The 22,001-nt window shown below is 38.1% G+C and overlaps 1 protein-coding gene across 1 annotated transcript in view; it reads left to right on the top strand.

Annotated features, from left to right (window-relative positions):
- The window catches only part of AHI1 (Abelson helper integration site 1), a 228,776-nt gene extending 216,981 nt beyond the window's left edge, over positions 1 to 11,795 (top strand). The window contains 2 exon segments of the mRNA XM_017875481.1: positions 4,520 to 4,622; positions 9,703 to 11,795. Of these exon segments, the coding sequence (XP_017730970.1) occupies positions 4,520 to 4,622; positions 9,703 to 9,705 (106 nt within the window). The 3' untranslated portion in view covers positions 9,706 to 11,795.
- The last annotated feature ends 10,206 nt before the right edge of the window (positions 11,796 to 22,001 follow it).

Here is a 22,001-nt window from a genome sequence, read left to right as displayed (position 1 = left end):
TACTCATTTGTATTAGGTTGTTTGTTTTATTAAGTTTTAAGAATTATTTATATATTCTAAATATGTTCTTTATCAACTATGTGATTTTCAGATATTTTTCCTAATCTCTGTTTTGCCTTTTTATTCTTTTAGCAGTGACTTTTGAAGAGCAAATTTTTTTACTTTGTTGAAGTCACATTTATCAAATTTTTTCTTTTACAAATCATACTTTAGTATAATGTCTAAGAAACCTCTGCCAACTCAAAGCCACTAAAGTTTTCTCTTATATTTTCTTGTAGAAGTTTTATAATTTTTTATTTAAGACTATGAACTGTTTTCATTTAGTTTGTGTGTGTGATATGTGATGGGAGTTTTGGATCAGAGTTTGCTTTTTTTCTTTTTTTTTTTTTTTGCATTTGGATATCCAGTTGTTCCACCATCATTTGTTGAAAAACAACTCGGTCTCAACTGAATGGCCTTGCACGTTTGTTGAAAATCAGCTCTTAATATATATGTGGGTCTGTTTATGGTCTATCTGTTATTTTTCTGTTTTTCTTTTGGGTTTTTTTGGGGAGGGTTGGTTGGTTATTTGTTTTGAGGCAGAATCTCCCTTTGTCATCCAAGCTGGAGTGCAATGGCATGATCTTGGCTCACTGAAACCTCTGCCTCCAGGGTTCAAGCAATTCTCCTGCCTCAGCCACCCGAGTAGCTGGATTAATAGGCGTACACCACTACACAAGCTAATTTGGGTTTTGGTTTTTTTTTTTTTTTTTTTTTTTTGAGACGGAGTCTCGCTCTGTCGCCCAGGCTGGAGTGCAGTGGCCGGATCTCAGCTCACTGCAACCTCCGCCTCCCGGGTTCAGGTGATTCTCCTACCTCAGCCTCCTGAGTAGCTGGGATTACAGGTGCACACCACAACACCCAGCTAATTTATTGTATTTTTAGTAGAGATGGGGTTTCACTATGTTGGCTAGGCTGGTCTCAAACTCCTAGCCTCAAGTGATCCACCTGCCTCAGCCTCCCCAAGTGCTGGAATTGCAGGCATGAGCCAAAGCACCCAGCCAATTATTTTTCTATTTCTCTATCTTTATGCTACTACCACATTATTTTAATTACTGAGTAGTTTTATAGTATGTCTTGAAATCAGATAATATTAGTCCTCCAACTTTGTCCTTTTCAAAGTTGGTTTGACTATTTAATATTTAGGGTTCTTTCCATTTCCACATGAATTTTAGAATTAGCTTATGAATTTCTATAGCATATTCCAATTGATACTGCCTTTAATCCAGATATTAATTTGGGGAGAATTGACATTTTAACAATATTCAATCATCTGAGTCATTAACATGATATATCTTTGCATTTATTTACGACTTCTTTATTTTCTCTTAGTAATGTTTTTTTTGTTTCCAATGTGTAGGTCTTGGACATACAGTGTATAGGTCTTTGGTTGATTTATTCCTACATATTTCATATGTAAATGGTATTGTTTTTAAGTTTCAATTTACAGGTATTTGTCACTAGTTTATAGAAATACTACCGATTATTGTATGTCGATCTTGTTTTATGTCACGCTACTAAACTCACTTGTTTGTTGTAATAGCTTTTAGTAGATTCCACGAGATAGTCTATGTAGACAATCATGCAAATAAAAAACAGTTTTCTTTCTTCACAATCTGGGTGACTTTAATTTTTTTTTTTTTCACCCTGTTACACTGGGTAGAACCTCTAATACAGTGTTGAATAAAACTAGTGAGAATAGACATTCTTGTCTTGTTCCTGATCATGTGGGAAATGAACAGGAAAGCATTTGCTCTTTTACCATGAAGTATGATGTTATTCCAGGTTTTTTATAAATGCCCTTTATTAGGTAGTTTCCCTTTCCTAAGAGTTTTTGTCAGGAATAGATGTTTGATTTCTCAAATGTGTTTTTGCATTGGTTAAGTAATCTATGGTTTTTGTTTTTAAATTTCTTAATATGGTGAATTACATTGATATTCAAATGTTAAACCAACTTCGCGTTCCTGGGAGAAACCCTACTTAGTGGGCGTGTTATCCTTTTTATAAATTGTTGAATTTGATTTGCTAAAATTTCCTTTAGAACTTCTTGCATTTCGTTCATGAGAAATATGGGTCTGTAATTTTTTTTTTTTTTGGTAACATCTTAAGCTGATTTTGATAAGGAGATAATTCTGGCTTCATGGAACAAGTTGGGAAGAATTCCCACCTCTTCAATTTTCTGAAATAGTCTGTGTAGATTTAGTATTACTTCCTCCTTGTGTAATTTCTATTTCTTTATTCATATTCTCTATTTAGTGAGACCTTGCTCATACATTAGTTCTTTAGACATGTTTCCTTTAGTTCTTTGAACACATTTTTGTTTACGGATTTTGAGTCTTTGTCTAGTAAGGCCAGTGTCTGGGCTTCCTCGGGGACAGTTCTGTTCATTGCTAGTGGGAATAAACACTGTTCGGGGCCTCCAGTAATTTTCCCAGATGTGTGCACTCATCAGTTCTCTGCTGGATACTTGAGGGGAACCTTCTGCGGATCTTCATTGTCTGTGGCTTGGCTCAGTATTTTGAAAATTGTTGTTTCATGTGTTTTGTTCAGGTTTTGTTGCTGTTGTTGTTATTTTAGACGAGAGGTGAATCTAGTTCCTCCTACTCTATCTGGGCTACCAGCAAAGGTCTACATGTCCTATGTATTTTCAAGGTAGCTTTTTGATAGATTGTGTATAGATTGTGAGAGATAAAAGAAGAAAGAGGATCACTACAGTCTGATCTTCCTAGAGTGGGCTTTAGTGGTCAGAGAAAGCCAAAGAGGAAGGACAGCGTTTAAGACCATATAGACACGATGGAGTAAACAAGAAGAGTAGGGCCTGGAAGTCAGGAGCTAAGGCACAAAAGTATGGCAGTGCCTGGGATACCCTCAGACCAGCAAGTATGCATGGGGTCTCGTGTGTGTGTGTGTGTGTGTGTGTCCAGATAGTTAAACATTTCACCTAAAAGAAATGCAGATTTCTGACTTCTTGAAAATAATCCAGAGTTCTGGACCTCAGCTCTACATTCTTTGATGACATCCATCAATGAGCTGAGATGGGCTGCCTCCTTTAGATGAGTCATCCATTCTCCAGTTTGCCACAGTCCATTGTATCATTGTCTCTGCTGTATTATCTTTGGCTTGCTTCCCTTATTCACCTTATCCGTATAGAATATAGATTCCTTGGAAATAAGGGCAAAAGGGCACACTTCAGAAAGATTAAGATTGTGTGTTATCAGTGTTTTTTTCCAGAACTTAACCTTTCCTTTGTTCTTTTATCATTCTATCTAAATTTACTGTCGTTTCTTGTTTGTAATTTCTGACCTTTTCATTCTCAGTCATCTGACTTCATTTCACTTACTTATACATTTCTTTGTTAGTCTATTCAGAGTGCCACAGAGAATACCACAGACTTCATTGCTTAAACTACAGAAACTTATTTTCACATAGTTCTGGGAGCTAGAAGTCCCAAGATCAAGGTGCCAGCAGGATTGGTTTCCAGTGAGGCCTCTCTTCCTGGCTTAGAGATGTCTGCCTTCTCGTTGTATCCTCACGTGGCCTCTTCTCTGTGCAAAAAGAGCACGCTTTTCATCTTTCTCGTCTTCTGAGGACACTAGTCTTATTAGATTAGAGCCCCACTCTTCTGACTCCATTTAACCTTAGTTACCTCCCTAGAAGCCCCTGTCTCCAAATACAGTTACATTAGGAGTTCAGGTGTCAACATATGAATTTTGGGGAAATACCATTTGGTTCACAAGAATCTCTATTCAGTCCTATTTAATACCTGATTTTGAAATTCTTGCATCTTTTTCAAGCTCCTCTGTGGTGTTTCTCACCATTCCTAGACAACTTAGAGAGAAGATACTCTCTTCCATTCTTGTTTTCCTTTTTTTTTCATTGTTTTTGTGTTTTCTTTCTCCTAATATAAAGTGCATTACTACACACTCATCCACAAAACATTTGTTTTATATTTTGCTGTTGCCATTGAATCATTTGGAAAGCTACATTGCTCATTCCACAGATCAGGATGTTACAGCTTTCTTATATATACACTTCCTTCATTTCTTTCTTGTCATTAATGAATGTCCTGTAGTTTTACGTGTGTGTGTGTGTGTGTGTGTGTGTTTCCACCTAAGTTGATAGAACTTTCCGATTTTTCCCAGGCATCTAATATTTTTCTGAGACAGATGAAATTTATTTTATTCTGTAAGTCCACAGATAATAGTTTTAGATTTTGACATTTATTTTATTCTTGTCCCTTTATCATGGCTAAAAAGGAGCTCAACCAGCCAAAGGTGTGTCTGTTTACATTATTTTAAGCAGCTCCCTGTCTCTCACCCCCGCGTATACTTGTTAGTTCTGCCGGATGTTTTTCTGTCATATCCTCACATTTATCCCCATTTTTATTTCCACTGCCACGTCCCTAGATCAAAGCCTCATCTGAGCTTTTACCTCAGCTCTCTTTTACTGGCTCCTTGTTTCTGATCTTTCCCTCCTATAGTTCTGAAATGAGCCAAGAACAGAGCCATGAGGACCAAGGACACATAATGGAAACACAGGTGAGGAAGAACGAGCAAGCAGGCCAAAAAGTCACTCTAATAGAGGTAAGGGAAAACCAATAGAAAGTTGTGCTATATTGTCAACAGGAAAAGATTTAGGAAAGCATGGTCAGCAAGGACAAATACCAGAGAGAGACAAGGACTGACAAGTCCCATTTGGGATCTGTAACCAGGAGGCCATTTGCGACCTTGGAGAAGATAGTTTTGATGGAGAAACCCAAAAACATAAATCAGATTGTCTCCAGCCCAAAGGGAAAAAGTCTGTAAGAAAAGTCTTACTTTCTTTAGAAGCTGGAATTTAAAGGAGAGAAAAGGCTAGGCGGTAACTAGTGGAAAACACAGGGTATAGAGAAGATCTTTATAACGAGGGGAATGACAAGAATATTTACAAACTGAAAGAGCCACTTGAGAAGGAGCCATCTGCGGTTTCGGAGCCGAGTGCTAGTCCCAGGGGGCCTAAGGAAATCCAGAGGATCACTGCTCAAGAGTGGGCCACTTTTTCTACTGAGACAGGCCAGTGGGAAAATGTGTTTGGATGGTAGGGGTTGGTGTGTAAGAAAGGCAGGAAAGGCCTGCCAGAAGGCCTTTTCTCTATCAAGTAGAAGTGAAGTTTCCGTTGAAAGTGAAACTCCAGGCCGGGCGCGGTGTCTCAAGCCTGTAATCCCAGCACTTTGGGAGGCGGAGACGGGCGGATCATGAGGTCAGGAGATCCAGACCATCCTGGCGAACACGGTGAAACCCCGTCTCTACTAAAAATACAAAAAATTAGCCGGGCGCGGTGGCGGGCGCCTGTAGTCCCAGCTACTCGGGAGGCTGAGGCAGGAGAATGGCGTGAACCCGGGAGGCGGAGCTTGCAGTGAGCCGAGATCTCGCCACTGCACTCCAGCCTGGGTGACAGAGCGAGACTCCGTCTCAAAAAAAAGAAAGTGAAATGTTACAAACTGTACGTGTCCACATTTATGAATTTGTCATTTTGTAGGAACTAGATTCAAAATTTTCGTATTTTTATTTTTCCATTGTAGAAAACTAAAATCTAATTGTACAGAAGCATATAGATGAATTAGAAGCATATAGATTATATAATCATGGGCTAATGAATGATTTTTAACCTTGATACCAGAATTGGAAAACATTATAAAACAGATTTTTAAATAATGGAAACTTTAAAATTATGCAAGTCAAAGGAGGAAAAACATCAGAACTTTAAATGAACAGTAACTTGGAATGGAAGGAGAAACTTTACCATAAAGAGTATACTTTTTTTTTTTTTTTTTTTTTTTTTTTTTTTGGACATCTTGCCCTGTCACCCAGGCCTAGAATACAGTGGTGCCAATCTTAGCTTACTGCAATCTCCACCTCCCGGGTTCAGTGATTCTCCTGCTCGAGGCCTCCTGCAGTTTAAAACCTGGTACTTACAGGCACACATCACCACACCCAGCTAATTTTTGTATTTTTAGTAAAGACAGGGTTTTGCCTTGCTGCCCAGGCTGGTCTTGATCTCCTGACTTCAAGCGATCCACCTGCCTCGGCCTCCCAAAGTGCTGGGATTATAGGTGTGAGCCACTGCACCTGGCCAAGAGTAATACCCTTAACAAACAAAACGCTCTAAGAGGAGCTTTTTCAACAAGAAAAAAAAAAAAAGAAGTAGAAAATGGGACAAAGGTATACACAGGACATTCTTAAAGGATTCTTAAAGGGATAGATATAAATGGCCACAGACATATGAAAAATGTTTACCATCCATTGATCAAATTAATGAAAATAAAAACAATAAAACGAGATGGTATTTTACCCTTTCAAAATGACAAGGTTCAAACTTATGATACATACCTAGTATTGATGAGAAAATGGAACGTGGGTTCCTGCTTACACTGCTGGTAATACTATAAGATTGATCCATTCTTTGTGGAGTATAATTAGGTAATATGTTGGGGTTTGTTTTTTTTGTTTTGTTTTCAAAATGTGCATGTCTTTGACCTAACAGTTCAACTTCAAGGAATCTCTTGTAGGAAAGTATTCAAGTACACATGGAGAGATTTAGTTAAAAGGCTACTCCTTTGAGCAGTATTTTTAAAATAAAGGGTTGATTAAAATATGAAATATTTATATAACAGAATATCATATGGTTATTATTCATCATATTATGGAAGTATTTTATGGACATGAAAATATCTTTATGATTTTAAGTAAAAGATTATAAAATAGTTTATATAATATACATCAAAAGACATCAATAATTATATGAGTAGTAAGATTATAGTGATTTTTTTCTTCTGTTTTAACTTTGTGCATTTTCTCATTTATCTACTTAGTGTATATTTACTACTCGATCATTTCTTTCAAAATGAATGTAATTGTTAGAAATTTTCTAACACAGCCTGTTGTTTCTACATTTAAAGAAACCAAGGTTTCAAAGTTACAGCTACAAAGTGCCGAGCTAGGAATTAATCTTCTTGATCCCAAGTTCAGGGCTGTTTTACACATTGCTTTGTATATGAACTCTGATTAGATGGACAGTGCTTCCAGTCAGGGGCTATTATTTAATACATACATTTTTTTCCTCTACTGCACTTAGCCTGGTGTCTTGCCACAGAAGTAAACCTTCAGGAAAGATCTATTGGATTGAATGTCTTGTGGGGTAAGGTCCAGGTTTTTTTGTTGTGTTTTGTTTTTGTTTTTGTTTTTTTGAAAGGGAACCTTGCTGTGTTGCCCAGGCTGGACTGCAGTGGTGCGATCTCAGCTCACTGTAACCTCCGCCTCCTGGATTCAAGTGATTCTCCTGCCTCAGCCTCCTGAGTAGCTGGAATTACAGGCACCCACCACCACACCTGGCTAATTTTTGTATTTTAGTAGAGATGGGGTTTCACCATGTTGGCCAAGCTGGTCTTGAACGCCTGACCTCAAGTGATCCACCCGTTTCAGCCTCCCAAAGTGCTGGGATGACAGGCATGAGCCACTATGCCCAGCCACGGCCCAGAATTTTTATGAACCATATTCCCCAGACATAATATACACACAAACACTAACCTAGTTTCATACTTGTTTTCGTAAGCTTGCTAAGAAGAATGTTTCTTTCTCTTTTCATCACAAGAGCCTTTAAAAAGGCCTTTGCTTCATTACTTTCTTCCTCTGTTAGATTATAGAGATACTTTATGAGAAGATAGAGAGGGAATGGCTTTGCATTTATTCTTGTCTTTTGGTTAGATGTCTTCTCCTCCCTCTTTCAGCACATCCCTATTGTCTCCTAGTTTTCAGGTCCCTTTGCTGTTAGCGTTCATCAAGCCAGTGTGCGACTCTTGATTTTCCTCCCATCGTCAGGAAGGGTGGGCCAATGTCCGAAGGGTGCACGTGATCATCTTTATTCTGTCTCTTTTCTCCCTTTTATGCGCCATCTTTGTCATTCTCTATCCAGTGTGTTTCTTCCTCTTCTAAGTCTGAATCATTTCCCTCAAAGATGTTATCTTTGCTGCCTACTTTAGATTTTTCAAGTTGAATTTCTCTTTGGGTTCCTCTCCTGAAGGTCCTTCTGGCTTCTCTGTTTACTTCTCACAGTGCAGTCACCACCTGATTGATTTCCCTTGTCCTACATCTTCTGCACGTGCAGGATCCATCTCACTAATTTCCAGCTGTTGTTCTCCCCTTCTCCCCCTTCCCTTTTCTGTTTTTCTTATTCTTTGTTGTCCTCGCGCTACCGTGAACTCTTCCTCTCACTTTGTTTTTTCTTATTCTTCCTCTGAGATCCTTTACCCTCCTCACTGCCTTTTTGCATGTGACTTTAGCCCAGCCTTCATTGAAACTACTTTCTTTTCCATTTTTATCAGATCCTAATTTGGCGAAAGTTTTATGTACTTTTTCTGTTTATGTACAGGGAGACTTTTTTTGCCCCTAGTGATATTATACCTCGGCATGCCATATCTGTACCATTTTTATACTCAACTTCATGTGCATTCATGAACTTCCCTGGAACATATTTTTGGGCTTCTATATATGATACAAGCTTACCTGGAGTAGCTCCATTTAACAAATTTAAAATCAAGAAACATCAAGTAACAAAGAATGTTTTGCCCTTCATATGTAAATGTTTTTTATATGAAAAGATAGGGCGACCATTGATTTAAGATTGGGCCTGTTCCTTAAAGCACAGGTGTCCCCAGCCCCTCCTGTGCCCCCAGGGAGAGCCCTTCAGGAATGGTTAGCTGACGCCCTTTCTTGCCACAATGTGCCAGCTGTCACTTTTTCTTAGGAGTGGTCGATGGAGTTGACTGCTACCTTAACCAGATTTGCCATCATTCTGAAACTGCCATGTATTTTCTAAGGACAACCAGGTGTTAAGCCTTTCTCTTTAGAGGAAGGACAGTAACCTTTTTGTGTAAGTCCAGAACTCATCGATGCTGTATGAATGATTGCATTAAAAAATGTTAGGTTTAGCCCCACTAGTTTATCTCACACTAGTTGTAGTGCAAATACTACCTGCTCTCTAAGGAAGCAACTTCTTATTTCATCTGCATATTGATTCTTGATTTTTATGAATTGTATAATTTGTTTTACATCAGAGCCACATCTAGATGCTTAATTGTTGCTATCTTGATCAATCAGAAATGAGACAACCCATTTTTTAATTGATTTGAAAAATGTAATAACCTAATTATATAAAAGTAGGCATAGCTTAGACTAAATGAAAGAATGCTATTTAATAAAATTATCTATGTCCTTTCGAATCATTAACCCTGAATATCATTCATGAGGACTTTTTTTCCCATTGAATGAAGAATTTCATATACTCTGATTGCCTGCTCTTCATTTCTGGAAGTTACTCATGGTTTGGAGTTTTTAGTGTCTATATTTGGGAATTATATTTATTTCTTGCTTACATTAACCTGTCAATGCAGGAGCAAGCCTTAAACAATTGCTAATGATCCAAAGAGATGCTAACAATATGTTTGAGAGGCAAACTAGAAGATAGGAAATTAGTATTTTGGTCTTTTTTGGTTGTATTTGTATGTGTTTATGTTTTACACAGTGTCTTTTATTACCTGTGCTATTGCCTGAGCACACTAAGATTTGGTTGTAGTCAGAAGACATTATTCAAATTTATTTAGTACATTTTGTATATTTTTCTTTCCAGTAAAGAATTGAAGAAAAGTGAAGAGATGCCCAAATGCACAGAGGTGAAAATGACAAATTAAACCAAATGGAATTTCTCTTCAGAGTTCAGAATTTTCAGATATTAGGGAGGAAGAAAGGATCCACTACTACTTGTTCTTATGAATGACTCTAGAAAAATCACAATCAAGTTGTGGGTGGAAAAATCAATGTGGCCTTTGAGCTCAATTGTTATAAACCATTGCGATTGTTGTTGGTCCAAGTATTGGTACTTATATTGGTAGTAATTGCATCATAGTTACATTACCAGTGTTGGAAAACTCATGAAGAAAACACTGTAATTGCTACTCAGCAAATGTGAATAAAAGGTATTTGCATTGTTAGGATGTCTGTTAAGTAATCATTTAATATTATTATATTGGTAATGTGATTATATATGTGGTGTTATGCCCAGAATATGAAGTGTCTGCTTTTGAAATTCACTTTATTCAAAAGAGAAGCAGCTGGCTGGGCACGGTGCCTCATGCCTGTAATCCCAGCACTTTAGAAGGCCAAGGTGGGTGGATCACCTAAGGTCAGGAGTTCAAGACCAGCCTGACCGACATGGTGAAACCCCGTCTCTACTAAAAATACAAAAATTAGCTGGGCGTCGTGGCAGGCGCCTGTAATCCCAACTACTGAGGCAGGAGAATCACCCAGGAGGCAGAGGTTGCAGTGAGCCGAGATCATGCCATTGCACTCTAGCCTGGGCAACAGAGCAAAACTCTGTCTCCAAAAAACAAAAAAGATAACCAGCTTTAGAATATGGCATATTCAAAATGGTTACAGTAACAAAGACATTAAAAGAAAACAATTTACTTTCGAATTTAAAGTTTGTGTTTCTTAAGAATGAATCATGTAGGTAACTTCATACACCTAAACTAAAAGTGATTTTTGGCTGGACTGACAACAGTGTTCCAAATGTCTTTACTTTTTAAAAAAGACATTTCATATTTAAGCACATACCTATTTTGTAGACTTACATTGTTTAATATTTATTTTAATCTTAATATTTTTACATTATTATATTGCATTTATTTATTTCTAAGTTCCAGAATAATAGCATCATTATTATAGACTATATGTTTTGAAGTTAGATATTATAATGGGGTATTCATTTTTTGTTCTTTTCTCGACTCCTTTCTCAACTGTGTGATAAGGTCTGTTGATAAAATATTTAACCCCAAGAAAGTGAAAACTAATGTAAAATTAGAAAGACTTATCCAAATTAGACAATCAATTCCATTAAAATAAGAAGTGAGAAAAACAATGCTGGGCATTGAGGTGTAAATTTTACCCAGTGTGAAATATCTTCTAATAAAAATATATTTGGCTCTTATCCCTGCACATGTTGTAGAGGCATAAAAATTGGTAAACATGTCCCTGCTGTGTAGAACTTTTAAAAAAGGCATTTTTCAAAGTGTTGAGTGGCATTGATAACTGTTGAAGCCTGAAGCCATCAGCACAAAAGTCTGTTCTGATGGCACTGAGTTTTCATTGTTCTGGATGCGTAAGTCTGTGCATCACGTACAGCTGGGCCCAGCCAGCTTGAGTCCCTCTTGTACAAGCTTGTTTTTTTCTGTCTTGTGAATGCACTTGATAATTTAAAAATAAAAATATCTGTTTCTCTGCAGTTTCAGCTCATAATTTTGAGATATGTGTTGATTTTCTGATGGAATCACCAAGAATTTCAACAGGTTTAGAAATAATTTAAGATGAATGAAAAATATGTCAGGGGGAGCTAAGCATTTGCTAAGATCTTGAGGTTTATATGAAAATGAAGGGTTATTTTATATTGCAACTACTAAAGACAAAAATAGCAGTTGAAGCAAACACCAGGAAAATTTGGCTCTACTGAAAACCCAGTCCTTTTCCCCTTTGTCTTGCTGACAAAGTAAGACTAGGGTTATGTTCATGAATAGATTAATAAAAGGTCTTTACCACCCAGTCTGAGATGAGATGGGATGAGGGAGATCATGACAGTGCCCTCTAAGCAGTAGATCCAGCTGATAATCAAGCAGAAAATCAGACACCAGAATCCATTTGATGATGTATGGCATTAAACATTTCCTTATATCAAATTGGGTTTGTTTTATCTTTATTCTGAAAGTATTGAATTTTATCCCATGTCATCTCTTTTCTCCAAACAAGTAACAATTTGACATTATCTTCTGTATCTAAATAATATTTTTAAACCATTGTTAGAAACACACTTCCCAATTATTGACGCAACTCTGTCTTGAAGATTAACGTTTCTTCAGTATTGAAATGATACTGTGTATAGGACTTGGAAAGCTAGAATAAAAATCAAGTTTTTAAAAGACTTAAAACATGAAATATTTTACACAATGAATGCAAATGTATGTATTAAATGCATATTTTAAATGAAATCAATGCTTTTAAATGGCTAACACTTTGTACTTCTGAAATCTTGTGCAGGGTTTCTGTCACATACAAATGAATATTTGACCTTAATATTATCTTTAAATTACAGAAGAATTTAATTAAAGAAAGATATCTTTTCTTTAGGAAGCTCAGCAAGACTATGTTTGAGAAATACTTAGCATTTTATAGCTTCATGTGACATGTTGTCACTTTAGTCATATATTTAGCCACAAATATTTTTAAGAGGAAGTTCTAGAAACTATAACAAAAGTTTGTGACCTTACATTTTTATATGTATTCAAATGATTTCCATCTGATGGCCATACCTGTTTAGTGAATTATGGAAACATTTCTAAGCAATCCAAATGTTTTAAGCTATATATTTCTTCGTTTCTATTTAATTAAACTGTACCAAAAATAGTCCCCAAATCTTCACTTTATTATGTATGTACATGACCTCATTTACTCTTCACGTCAAATCCATTAGATAGATAAAATCTTCCCTGCTCTACAACTAAGGAAACCAAGTTCTGAAGGTTAAGTAACTTCTCCAACTGCACAACTCCAGCCACTGCTAGCTGCAAATGGAGATGTCAGACTCCACTGGGTGATCTGTAAAGTACTGGATCTCAGTTGCTGTGGAGAGGAAAATGCTGATACTTGGAGATGACAGCACACACAAGAGTAAGGAAGCAGTTGGCATGTACCTATGACCACACTCAGGGACTAGAAACATCTCAAATGTTTGTCATTCAACAGTGACCTAAATAAAATATATCTGAGTGAATTTTTTTTTTAAAAACTGATCTTTTTTTTAGTAGATAACTATTTTAGTAAATCTTTACTCCATACTATAATTATGTTAAGAAACAGATTCTATAGAATCAAACTAATTACATGTACAGTAACATTTTATTCAAGAAACCGAAAAGGCGCCATTCCAGTCATATATGAGATAATAAAAACATCAAGAAGCACGTCAATCAAAAGGCTGTGTTGACTGGAGAACTCATTCTATGGATGGACACAATTATCTGCAGGAGAATTGAATGTCAGCATCATTTAGGGTTAACAATAGACTAACTAGGCAAAAGCAGACAGCTACTCTCTGCAGAGACCCAGGAAGCAAACTTGGTAATGAGGCACTTCATTCTTCATATCCTTCTGCTCTAATTATTAAAGTGAATAGGAAATACTTTAAGCTAAGGCGGGAACTGGATAACAAAAACATTTGTTTTGTAAACACAAAGAATGCTATTTTTCTAATGATCCCCTTCAAATCTACATCAGGCATATGTTGTGAGCAGTCTGTTTTCTAAAGTTGCTCTTCTAACACCTCAAATTCATACTGATTATAGATGGGTTATTTTCGTCTCAAAAAGCTGGGGAAGCTAGTGCTGCTAAGAATCAACAATTTTAGTTTCTCCTCAGTCTGAAAAGGATATGTACACACATAATTCATGTTCTATCTTTTATCACTTAGGTCAAAATGGTCCAATATGTACTTCAGTGTTATTTCTAAAAGTACTAAACAATATGATTTGTACTCACTATAGTTCATTTCTTCATAAAAATCATTTGAGCCCAATGAAAGAATAGAAGAAAATTTAAGAATGGTTTCCTTATAAAACATTTATATAAGTAAACTCAAATATTGCCAATCAAAGGATGATTTCTTAACATTGCTTGGAGTGGAGATGTTAGTGAAGATAAGAAAAAAAATAGTCTTAAAGGAGGAAAAAGCAAGAAGTTGAGGAACATAACTTGCTGCCAGAGCAAAAATAAGCAATTGAAGCTTGCGCAAAGTGGTCACAAGACTAAAGAAAGAAGGTTCCCTGGAGAAAAGTTTGGTAGCTTCAGTTTGGTTTTTTGATGTTTTCAGCTGAGAATCAGTATTTAAGGGTTTTTTTTGGTTTTTTTTTTTTTGGTTTTTTTTTTTTTTTTTGTCTTAAATTTGTTCACAGGGCCATTCCGTATAAATGCTCCATGTAATTTTTCCTGAACTATGATTCTTTAATAAAAAGCACAGTAATGTGTTTAACCATCCCTGCCTATTATACAAAAGTTAATGTTCAGAAGTGTCTACTGATGCTACTTTTAGCAGCTAAATATTTCCATGGTGGTAAAGAAATATCAGTAAAATCTATGCACTTTAAGCACGTCGAATTCTTATACTTATCATGTGTGCAGGCAGAGTACATAATAAACTAGTCTATAGCAGCTGTAAATTTCTGAGGATTTATCTAACCACAAATACATTGAAATGGGGAAATGGGTCTATATTAAACTATGCAAGATGCTGCTGGAGCTTTGCCATTTCTGCAACATCCTGTAATTAATTTATCATGACAGGTCTGGCAAACTGAAACATCCAATACACTTGCGACAGACTGTTACACTATAGTTGTTAGTGATAAGAATTTTATTTTTTTTCTTTTTTTTTGCCTTCATACTGAAGTATAAGGCCGTTATTATCTAGAGTACCCTGTAGAGCCAAGGACAGACTTGTAATTTTGAATTTCAGAATAACAATATATAGAATATGGAAAATATCCCAGACTGAAATTATGAGTTCAGTCTCTTCTCTGCCATGTGTGGTCTTTTCCTGAAGAGGGACAGTCTTGGGAAGGGGAACGATACAATTTGGTCAGCGCTTCCCATGCATGTGTCCCTCGGGCTAGCTAGGATGGACTCTCTCCTGGAAGATTTGAAGGTCAGCTCTCTTGGTTGTCTCTCCAACACATTCTTTTCCCGTAAGCCAAGCTCACAAGACCAGCTTCTGTGTGCCAGCCTCTTCTGGAAGCTGCAGTCCCGCCATTTGCAAACTTAAAGTACAAATAAATACTGAAATTATTCCTGCTCCAACCCCATCCAATCCAGAGAAAGAAGAAAATGTAAAGCTTTGGGGGGTTTTTGGCCAAAATAGATCCTATCTAACAATATGTTCTATGTCGGTTCATATCAGTGTGAAAGAAAGAGCCGCTCTTGATTTGATGTGTGTAATTTGATGCAGGTAAAATAGTGACTGACGCTAAGGATGGAGCTGTGTAGTAAATGAGCCTTCTTGCTCCAGGAGTGAAGTGAAGATACTTCCCATGAAAAGTAAGACCTATATTGAATGATGGTCCACAGCCTTGCCCATTTCCTAGGGAAGATCAGAGTTTCTCAGTCTACAAACAAGTGAGGTCAAGGTGGTCTGAGAACCTTAAATCTGGACATTTCAGTGAGACTAAAAAGATGTTAGGGAAAGGTCCCAGGTGATGGAGAATGAGTCCTGCTCTGTGGGAGAGGTGAGAAGCTGGGCAAGGGGCCTCAAGTGGTCCCAGCCTGCTTACTGCAGGTTAACGGTAAACACTTGACTTTGTATTTTCTTTGTATTTTCTTTCTTTGTCCTTACTATTAGAAATGGATCCTGTCTCGGAAGATCTAAGAGGTTTGTTGCTTGGCTTAAGTTTTAAAAGAAAAGCATCCAGCAGATCCCCAAACCAAGCAGCTCAAGGGAAATGTGAATGAGAGACCATGGAAGAGAAGCTTGTGTGCCTTCCCGCTTCCTGCACCGGAAGGTCCCCCTCCAGAGCTATTCCATGTCAGAGTTGGGGAGGGTGTGCCCAAAAACATGAGAACGAAGACCCTTCTTTCACACAAGTAACCTGTCCAGGACCACAGACACCAGTGGCAGCACCCTGCCTCCTTCTGCCAACTCCTGCTGTTTTACTAGGCAACATTCACACCTAAAGCTGCATCATCAAATCCTAATGCCGAAAAGTCCTGTATTTTCTCAACCTCCTACACAACTAAAAGTGAATATCCCTCGTAGAACACGGTCTATGTTCTGATAAATCCCCTTTTAAAACCAGGTTATTACAAATGATGAATTTGAATGAATAAGGGTAAAAGTAGGTAAAAAATGTAAACAAGATGGCATCAGAAAGTCAGGAGAAACGACATTTCTATGCACACATGGTGGGAGGAGGTTAGGTTTTTTATTCTTATTTTTATTTTACTTTAAGTTCCGGGATGCATGTGCAGAACGTGCAGATTTGTTACATAGGTATATGTGTGCCATGGTGGTTTGCGGCACCCATCAACCTGTCATCAAGGTTTTAAGCCCCGCATGCATTAGCTATTGGCGCTGATGCTCTACCTCCTCTCGCCCTCCCCACCATTTATTTTTATTTTTTGACTGTATTGACAACTGGATACAGATAGTGTGACTAATTCTATTTACCTATCAGTAGCTGGAATTATTGACTACTTTCCTAAATATATTTTTGTGATTCAGGATCCTCAATAATTTTAACATTTAAATATGTTTTTTAATGTATGTGTATGTCAAAATGTGAATGTGTACACATTCACTTATTCAACAGCTTAATTGCTGAATGTGCATTTGTTGACAGACACTTGAACCAGGAGCCTTGCCTCTTCTACTCTGTTTCACCTTGAAATTGTCACAATATTTATTATGGCTGCTGTCACCCTACAGTGGCTGTCAGAGGAACTCCATACTCTACCAGTCAACTTGAGCCTCATAACAATCTTTAGTAGACAAAAAAAAGGCATTATTCTCTCATTGTTAAAACCAGTTACAAAAGTCAAATAACTGGACCAACAACTATTGATCAGAACCCAGGTGCCCTCTGCCCAGTGCTGTGTTTTTCCAAACAAGAAAATTCTTTACTGACATCTGAGAAATGTGGAAATAGGCCGGGCGCGGTGGCTCAAGCCTGTAATCCCAGCACTTTGGGAGGCTGAGACGGGCGGATCACGAGGTCAGGAGATCGAGACGATCCTGGCTAATACGGTGAAACCCTGTCTCTACTTAGAAATACAAAAAACTAGCTGGGCGACGAGGCTGGTGCCTGTAGTCCCAGCTACTCGGGAGGCTGAGGCAGGAGAATGGCGTGAACCCGGGAGGCGGAGCTTGCAGTGAGCTGAGATCCAGCCACTGCACTCCAGCCTGGGTGGCAGAGCAAGACTCCGTTTCAAAAAAAAAAAAAAGGAGAAAATAAATTATAAGACAAGCCAATCTGTGTTCCCTGTGCAAGATGCAACTATGAACTGGGCTCGTTTAGAAATATGCTTTGTGGAAGCCAGTTATGGTCCCTTCCTGTAGCCATTTATGTTTGTGTTTTTGCTGCACTTCTCTGTGTATTTCATTTTTATGTAAGAACCTAAAATATGAAATCCCAACACAGGTCAAATAAGAGCATTTTTTAAAATATTTTTTATTTCAATAGCTTTTAGAGGACAAGTGGTTTTTGGTGACATGGATTAATTATATAGCAGTGAAGTCTGAGATTATAGTGCACCCATCACCCAAGTAGTATATGTTGTACCCCCTATATAGCTTTTTATCCCACACCCCTCCTCCCACTTTCCCCCTTCTGAGTCTGCAAAGACAATATATCACTGTATGTCTTTGTGTCCTCATAGCTTAGCTCCCACTTCTAAGTAAGAACGTATGATATTTGGTTTTCCATTCCTAAATTACTTCACTTAGAATCATGGCCTTCAGCGCTATCCAAGTTGCTGCAAAAGACATTATTTTGTCCCTTTTTTATGACTGAGTGGTATTCCATGGTGTATACATGCCACATTTTCTTTTTTGTTGTTGTTTGTTTTGTTTTGTTTTTGAAACAGAGTTTCGCTTTTCCTGCCCAGGCTGGAGTGCAATGGTGCAATCTCAGCTCACTGCAATCTCCACCTCCCAGGTTCAAGAGATTCTTCTACCTCAGCCTCCAGAGTAGCTGGGATTACAGGCACCTGCCACCATGCCTGGCTAATTTGTTGTTGTTGTTGTTGTATTTTTAGTAGAGATGAGGTTTGACCATGTTGGCCAGGCTGGTCTTGAACTCTTGACCTCAGGTGATCCACCCACCTTGGTCTCCCAAAGTGCTGGAATTACAAATGTAAGCTACCGCCCGGCCCACATGCCACATTTTCTCTATCCACTCTTTGGTTGATGGCCACTTAGGATGGTTCTATATCTTTGAAACTGTGAATTATGCTGCAATAAATATATGTGAGCATATGTTTTTTCATTTAATGTCTTATTTTCCTTTGGGTAGAGACCCAGTAGTGGGGTTGCTGGTAGATCTACATTTAGTTCTTTAAGGAATCTCCATACTGTTGTCCATAGAGGTTGTACTAATTTACATTCCCACCAGCAGTGTAAAAGTGTTACCTTTTCACCACATCCACGCCAACATCTATTGTTTTCTGACTTTAATGATGGCCATTTTTATCGCTTCTCAGTCTTTTGGCTGAGATCAAATGTATTAATGGCCATTTGCAAGAGTAAGGTGATATCTCATGGTGGTTTTAACTTACATTTCCCTGATGTTTAGTGATGTTGAGCATTTATTTATGTTTGCTGGCAATTTGTATATCTCCTTTGAGAAATGTCTGTTTATGTCATTTGCTCACTTTTTGATGGGATTTTTTTTTTCTTGCTGATTTCTTTGAGTTCCTTGTAGATTCTGGATACTAGTCCTTTGTTAGGTGCATAATTTGCACATATTTCCTCCCATTCTGTGCATTGTCTGTTTATTCTGACGATTATTTCTTTTGCTGTGCAGAAGCTTTTTTAATTTAATCAGGTCCTGTTTATTTTTGTTTTGCTGCATTTGCTTTTGGGGTTTGAGTCATGAATTCTTTGCCTAGGCCAATGTCCAGAAGAGTTTTCCCAAGATTATCTTCTAGAATTGTTATGGCTTCAGGTCTTAGATTTAAATCTTTGATCCACCTTGAGTAGATTTTTATATAAGGTGAGAGATATAGATCCAGTTTCATTCTTCTACACGTGACTATCCAGTTTTTCCAGCACCATTTATTAAATAGGGTGTCCTTTCCACAGTTTTCGTTTTTGAATTAAATAAGAGTATTTAATTTTTTTTTTAAATTATGTTTTGTAGATGGGAAAACAGATATGCAGAAAAGACCAGAATTCCTTTTTCAAAACCTTTTTATGAGCCAAACAAAACACAATCATTTAATGCATTGTATATTCAAATCCAATAGTTATTGTTCAAATGCAAATAAATTATTTTCTATTAAGGGGCAATATATTTTCATTTGACCTAAAGCTTCATTAGATCAACTCACCAGCTTCGAAGTACCCCAGACCACTTCATGAAATGCAAGCCTGACCACACCATGGCCTCCTTAAAACTCCACACTGAAGCCCCATCCATTATCCTAAAGCCATTGAGATCTTCCTGTTTGCCTAGAATAATTCCTATACATCTATTTTTGTGCCCTCCGATACCACAAATGAAATTCAATCACCTTGGAAGTGACAGAAAAATTAAGAAACTTGGTTGATACCTGTAAAAGTCCAAGTATCATTTACAGCCATCCCACCCTGAATGCACCCGATCTCATCTGAAAAAGTCCAAGCAGCTCAGCAGGGTGGATAAAAGCCTCCAGGATCCGCTCCTGTGGGTTTTCCAGGTTCACTGGCTTGCTATGGAATCCTCTGCTCACATGGCAGCAGGACCATACTACTTCCCTCCAATGACCATTGACACTCCAAGCCTTTGAGTTCTTGCTACTTGAAAAGAGTTTTTTCCCAATGCCTTTCCTGGGTATTGTCATTCTGGTTTCATCCTTAATGTCACATGCACTAAGATTCCTTTCCTGATCTCTTAATGTTGGGTGAGTTACCTCCCATGGTTCTCATTATGCCCTACACCTAATGCCTATCAAGACATTAGCACAGAACATTGAAACTGACATACCTATAGATTGTGAGCTCACGAAAGTTAGAAATGCTCTCATGCACATCTTTGTATGCATGACACCAACCACTGACTTGGCACCCAGTAGGAGGCTGAAAATGCTGTCCGGACCTGGGTGTGGATTGCAATAGAAAGGCTGAAATAACAATCTACTAATATTCTCCATCTATCAGTAGCATGTATTATTCAATATTTCTTGTCTGCCTGAGACAATTCTCATAATTGCTCAATATCATAGAATGTTCTCAAATGGAAGATAATCTTTTTAAAATTCTAAATGCCCAGCAAGAATAGGGAATTTATGGAGAAACCTAAAAATATTTCATTAGTCATTCTACCATAGCTTCCCGTGGTCACAGCTGTCTTCTTTTTTCATTCTCTCTTCCCTATATCATACTCTCTTTTTTTCTCATTTCTGGCTCCCTTTTTTCTTTTTCTCTGCCTGACTTCACCCAGTAGCATTCACTGCACTCAAAACTTAACCATTAACACGACTGCTGATCACCATCTCAGGCTGCTCCTGATGCTGGGGAATCCCAGATAGAAGTCCCTTCCACGCTGTGAACTTGGAGACCTTTACTCATGCCTGAAGTGCATGCTGAGTAACTTTTTATTTACATAAAGACACAATCTTCAAATGTGGATGTAATCTTCCTTTTATGTCTTTAACCTTTTTTATTGAGGCAAATTAGCCAGAAGGTTAAATCTGCTTTGCATCGTATTTTGCATTCTCATTCATCTGTGGGTAAATAGCCTTCAAAAGACTTCTAAAAATTTGTATATCTAAACCTTGTTGCCTGTGAATCTGATATCTTGGCCACTTTTTTTCTTTACAATTTCAATAGTTATCTGAGAGAAAAGATTCCTGGATTCATAAACAGAAGTCCAGATCATCACTGTGGCTGAGTCTGATCATCCAATGATAAGGCTCCACAGTTCCTTGGATGAGTCTTCATGCCATTAAGTGAACCTAGCCCTTTGCATCACCCATATTTTTATCATCTAAAAATAAAATGTAAAAGCTTCGAACAATTCTTTGTTCAACAAGCAAGCCTAATATCCAGCCCAGCAGTGTTGACATGAAAAGTTTCAGCCGGATGCAGTGTTTCACACCTGTAATCCCAACACTTTGGGAGGCCGAGGCAGGCAGATCACAAGGTCAGGAGTTTGAGACCAGCCTGACCAACATGGCGAAACCCTATCTCTACCAAAAATACAAAAATTAGCCAGGCCCGGTGGCGGGCGCCTGTAGTCCCAGCTACTCAGGAGGCTGAGGCAGGCGAATCACTTGAACTCAGGAGGCAGAGGTTACAGTGAGATCGCGCCACCGCACTCCAGCCTGGGCGACAGAGTGAGACTCCATCTAAAAAAAAATGTTTCAAGAGCACCCTGACGACCCCGAGGCAGAGGTATAGAAGTCACGCTCAGACTGGCTGGCTGGAGGAAAGACATGGAGCTCAACGTGCTCTGGCACTGGTTCAGTTCAGCTGCATCTGCGCATAGTCAGGACACTGTGCACTCGAATTTCTATGCGACTGACAGCAATGCTGCTGAACACCTTTAATTTACTCTTGCTGTGCTTTCAGCTTTTGAGTTTATACTCCTGAGGATTTGTGTAACTATACTCCTAAGTATAAATGTTAGTCTGGTCAGCTCCTTAAGAATGGACGCCATTGTAGGTAACCTCACTATGGCACCCACTCTGTCTACACAGTCAGAGAAATGTAATTTTGGCATTTATCATATTAAATAAATCACTCTTAGCCAAGTGCAGTGGCTCACACCTGTAATCCCAACACTTTGGGAGGCTGAGGCAGGTGGATTACTTGAGGCTAGGAATTCGAAACCAGCCTGGCCAACATGACAAAACCCTGTCTCTACTAAAAATACAAAAATCAGCCAGGTGCATGGCCAGCATCTGTCATCCCTACTCAGGAGGCTGAGACAGGAGAATTGCTTAAACCCAGGAGGTGGAGGTTGCAGTGAGCGGAGACCACACCACTGCATTCCAGCCTGGGCAACAGAGGGAGACTCTGCTTCAAAAAATATACATAATAAAATAAAATAAATAAATTACTCTTAATAATACCACATCACTCTGCTCAAAAATTTATTTAACCCCTTTAGTAGGTTGCAGCTATTAAGTTCACAAAAT

This window comes from Rhinopithecus bieti, unplaced genomic scaffold (assembly GCF_001698545.2).
Source record: "Rhinopithecus bieti isolate Rb0 unplaced genomic scaffold, ASM169854v2 scaffold_9615, whole genome shotgun sequence".
NCBI lineage: Eukaryota > Metazoa > Chordata > Mammalia > Primates > Cercopithecidae > Rhinopithecus > Rhinopithecus bieti.
Note: the sequence above shows the minus strand (reverse complement) of the source record. Positions and strands in the feature narration are given on the sequence as shown.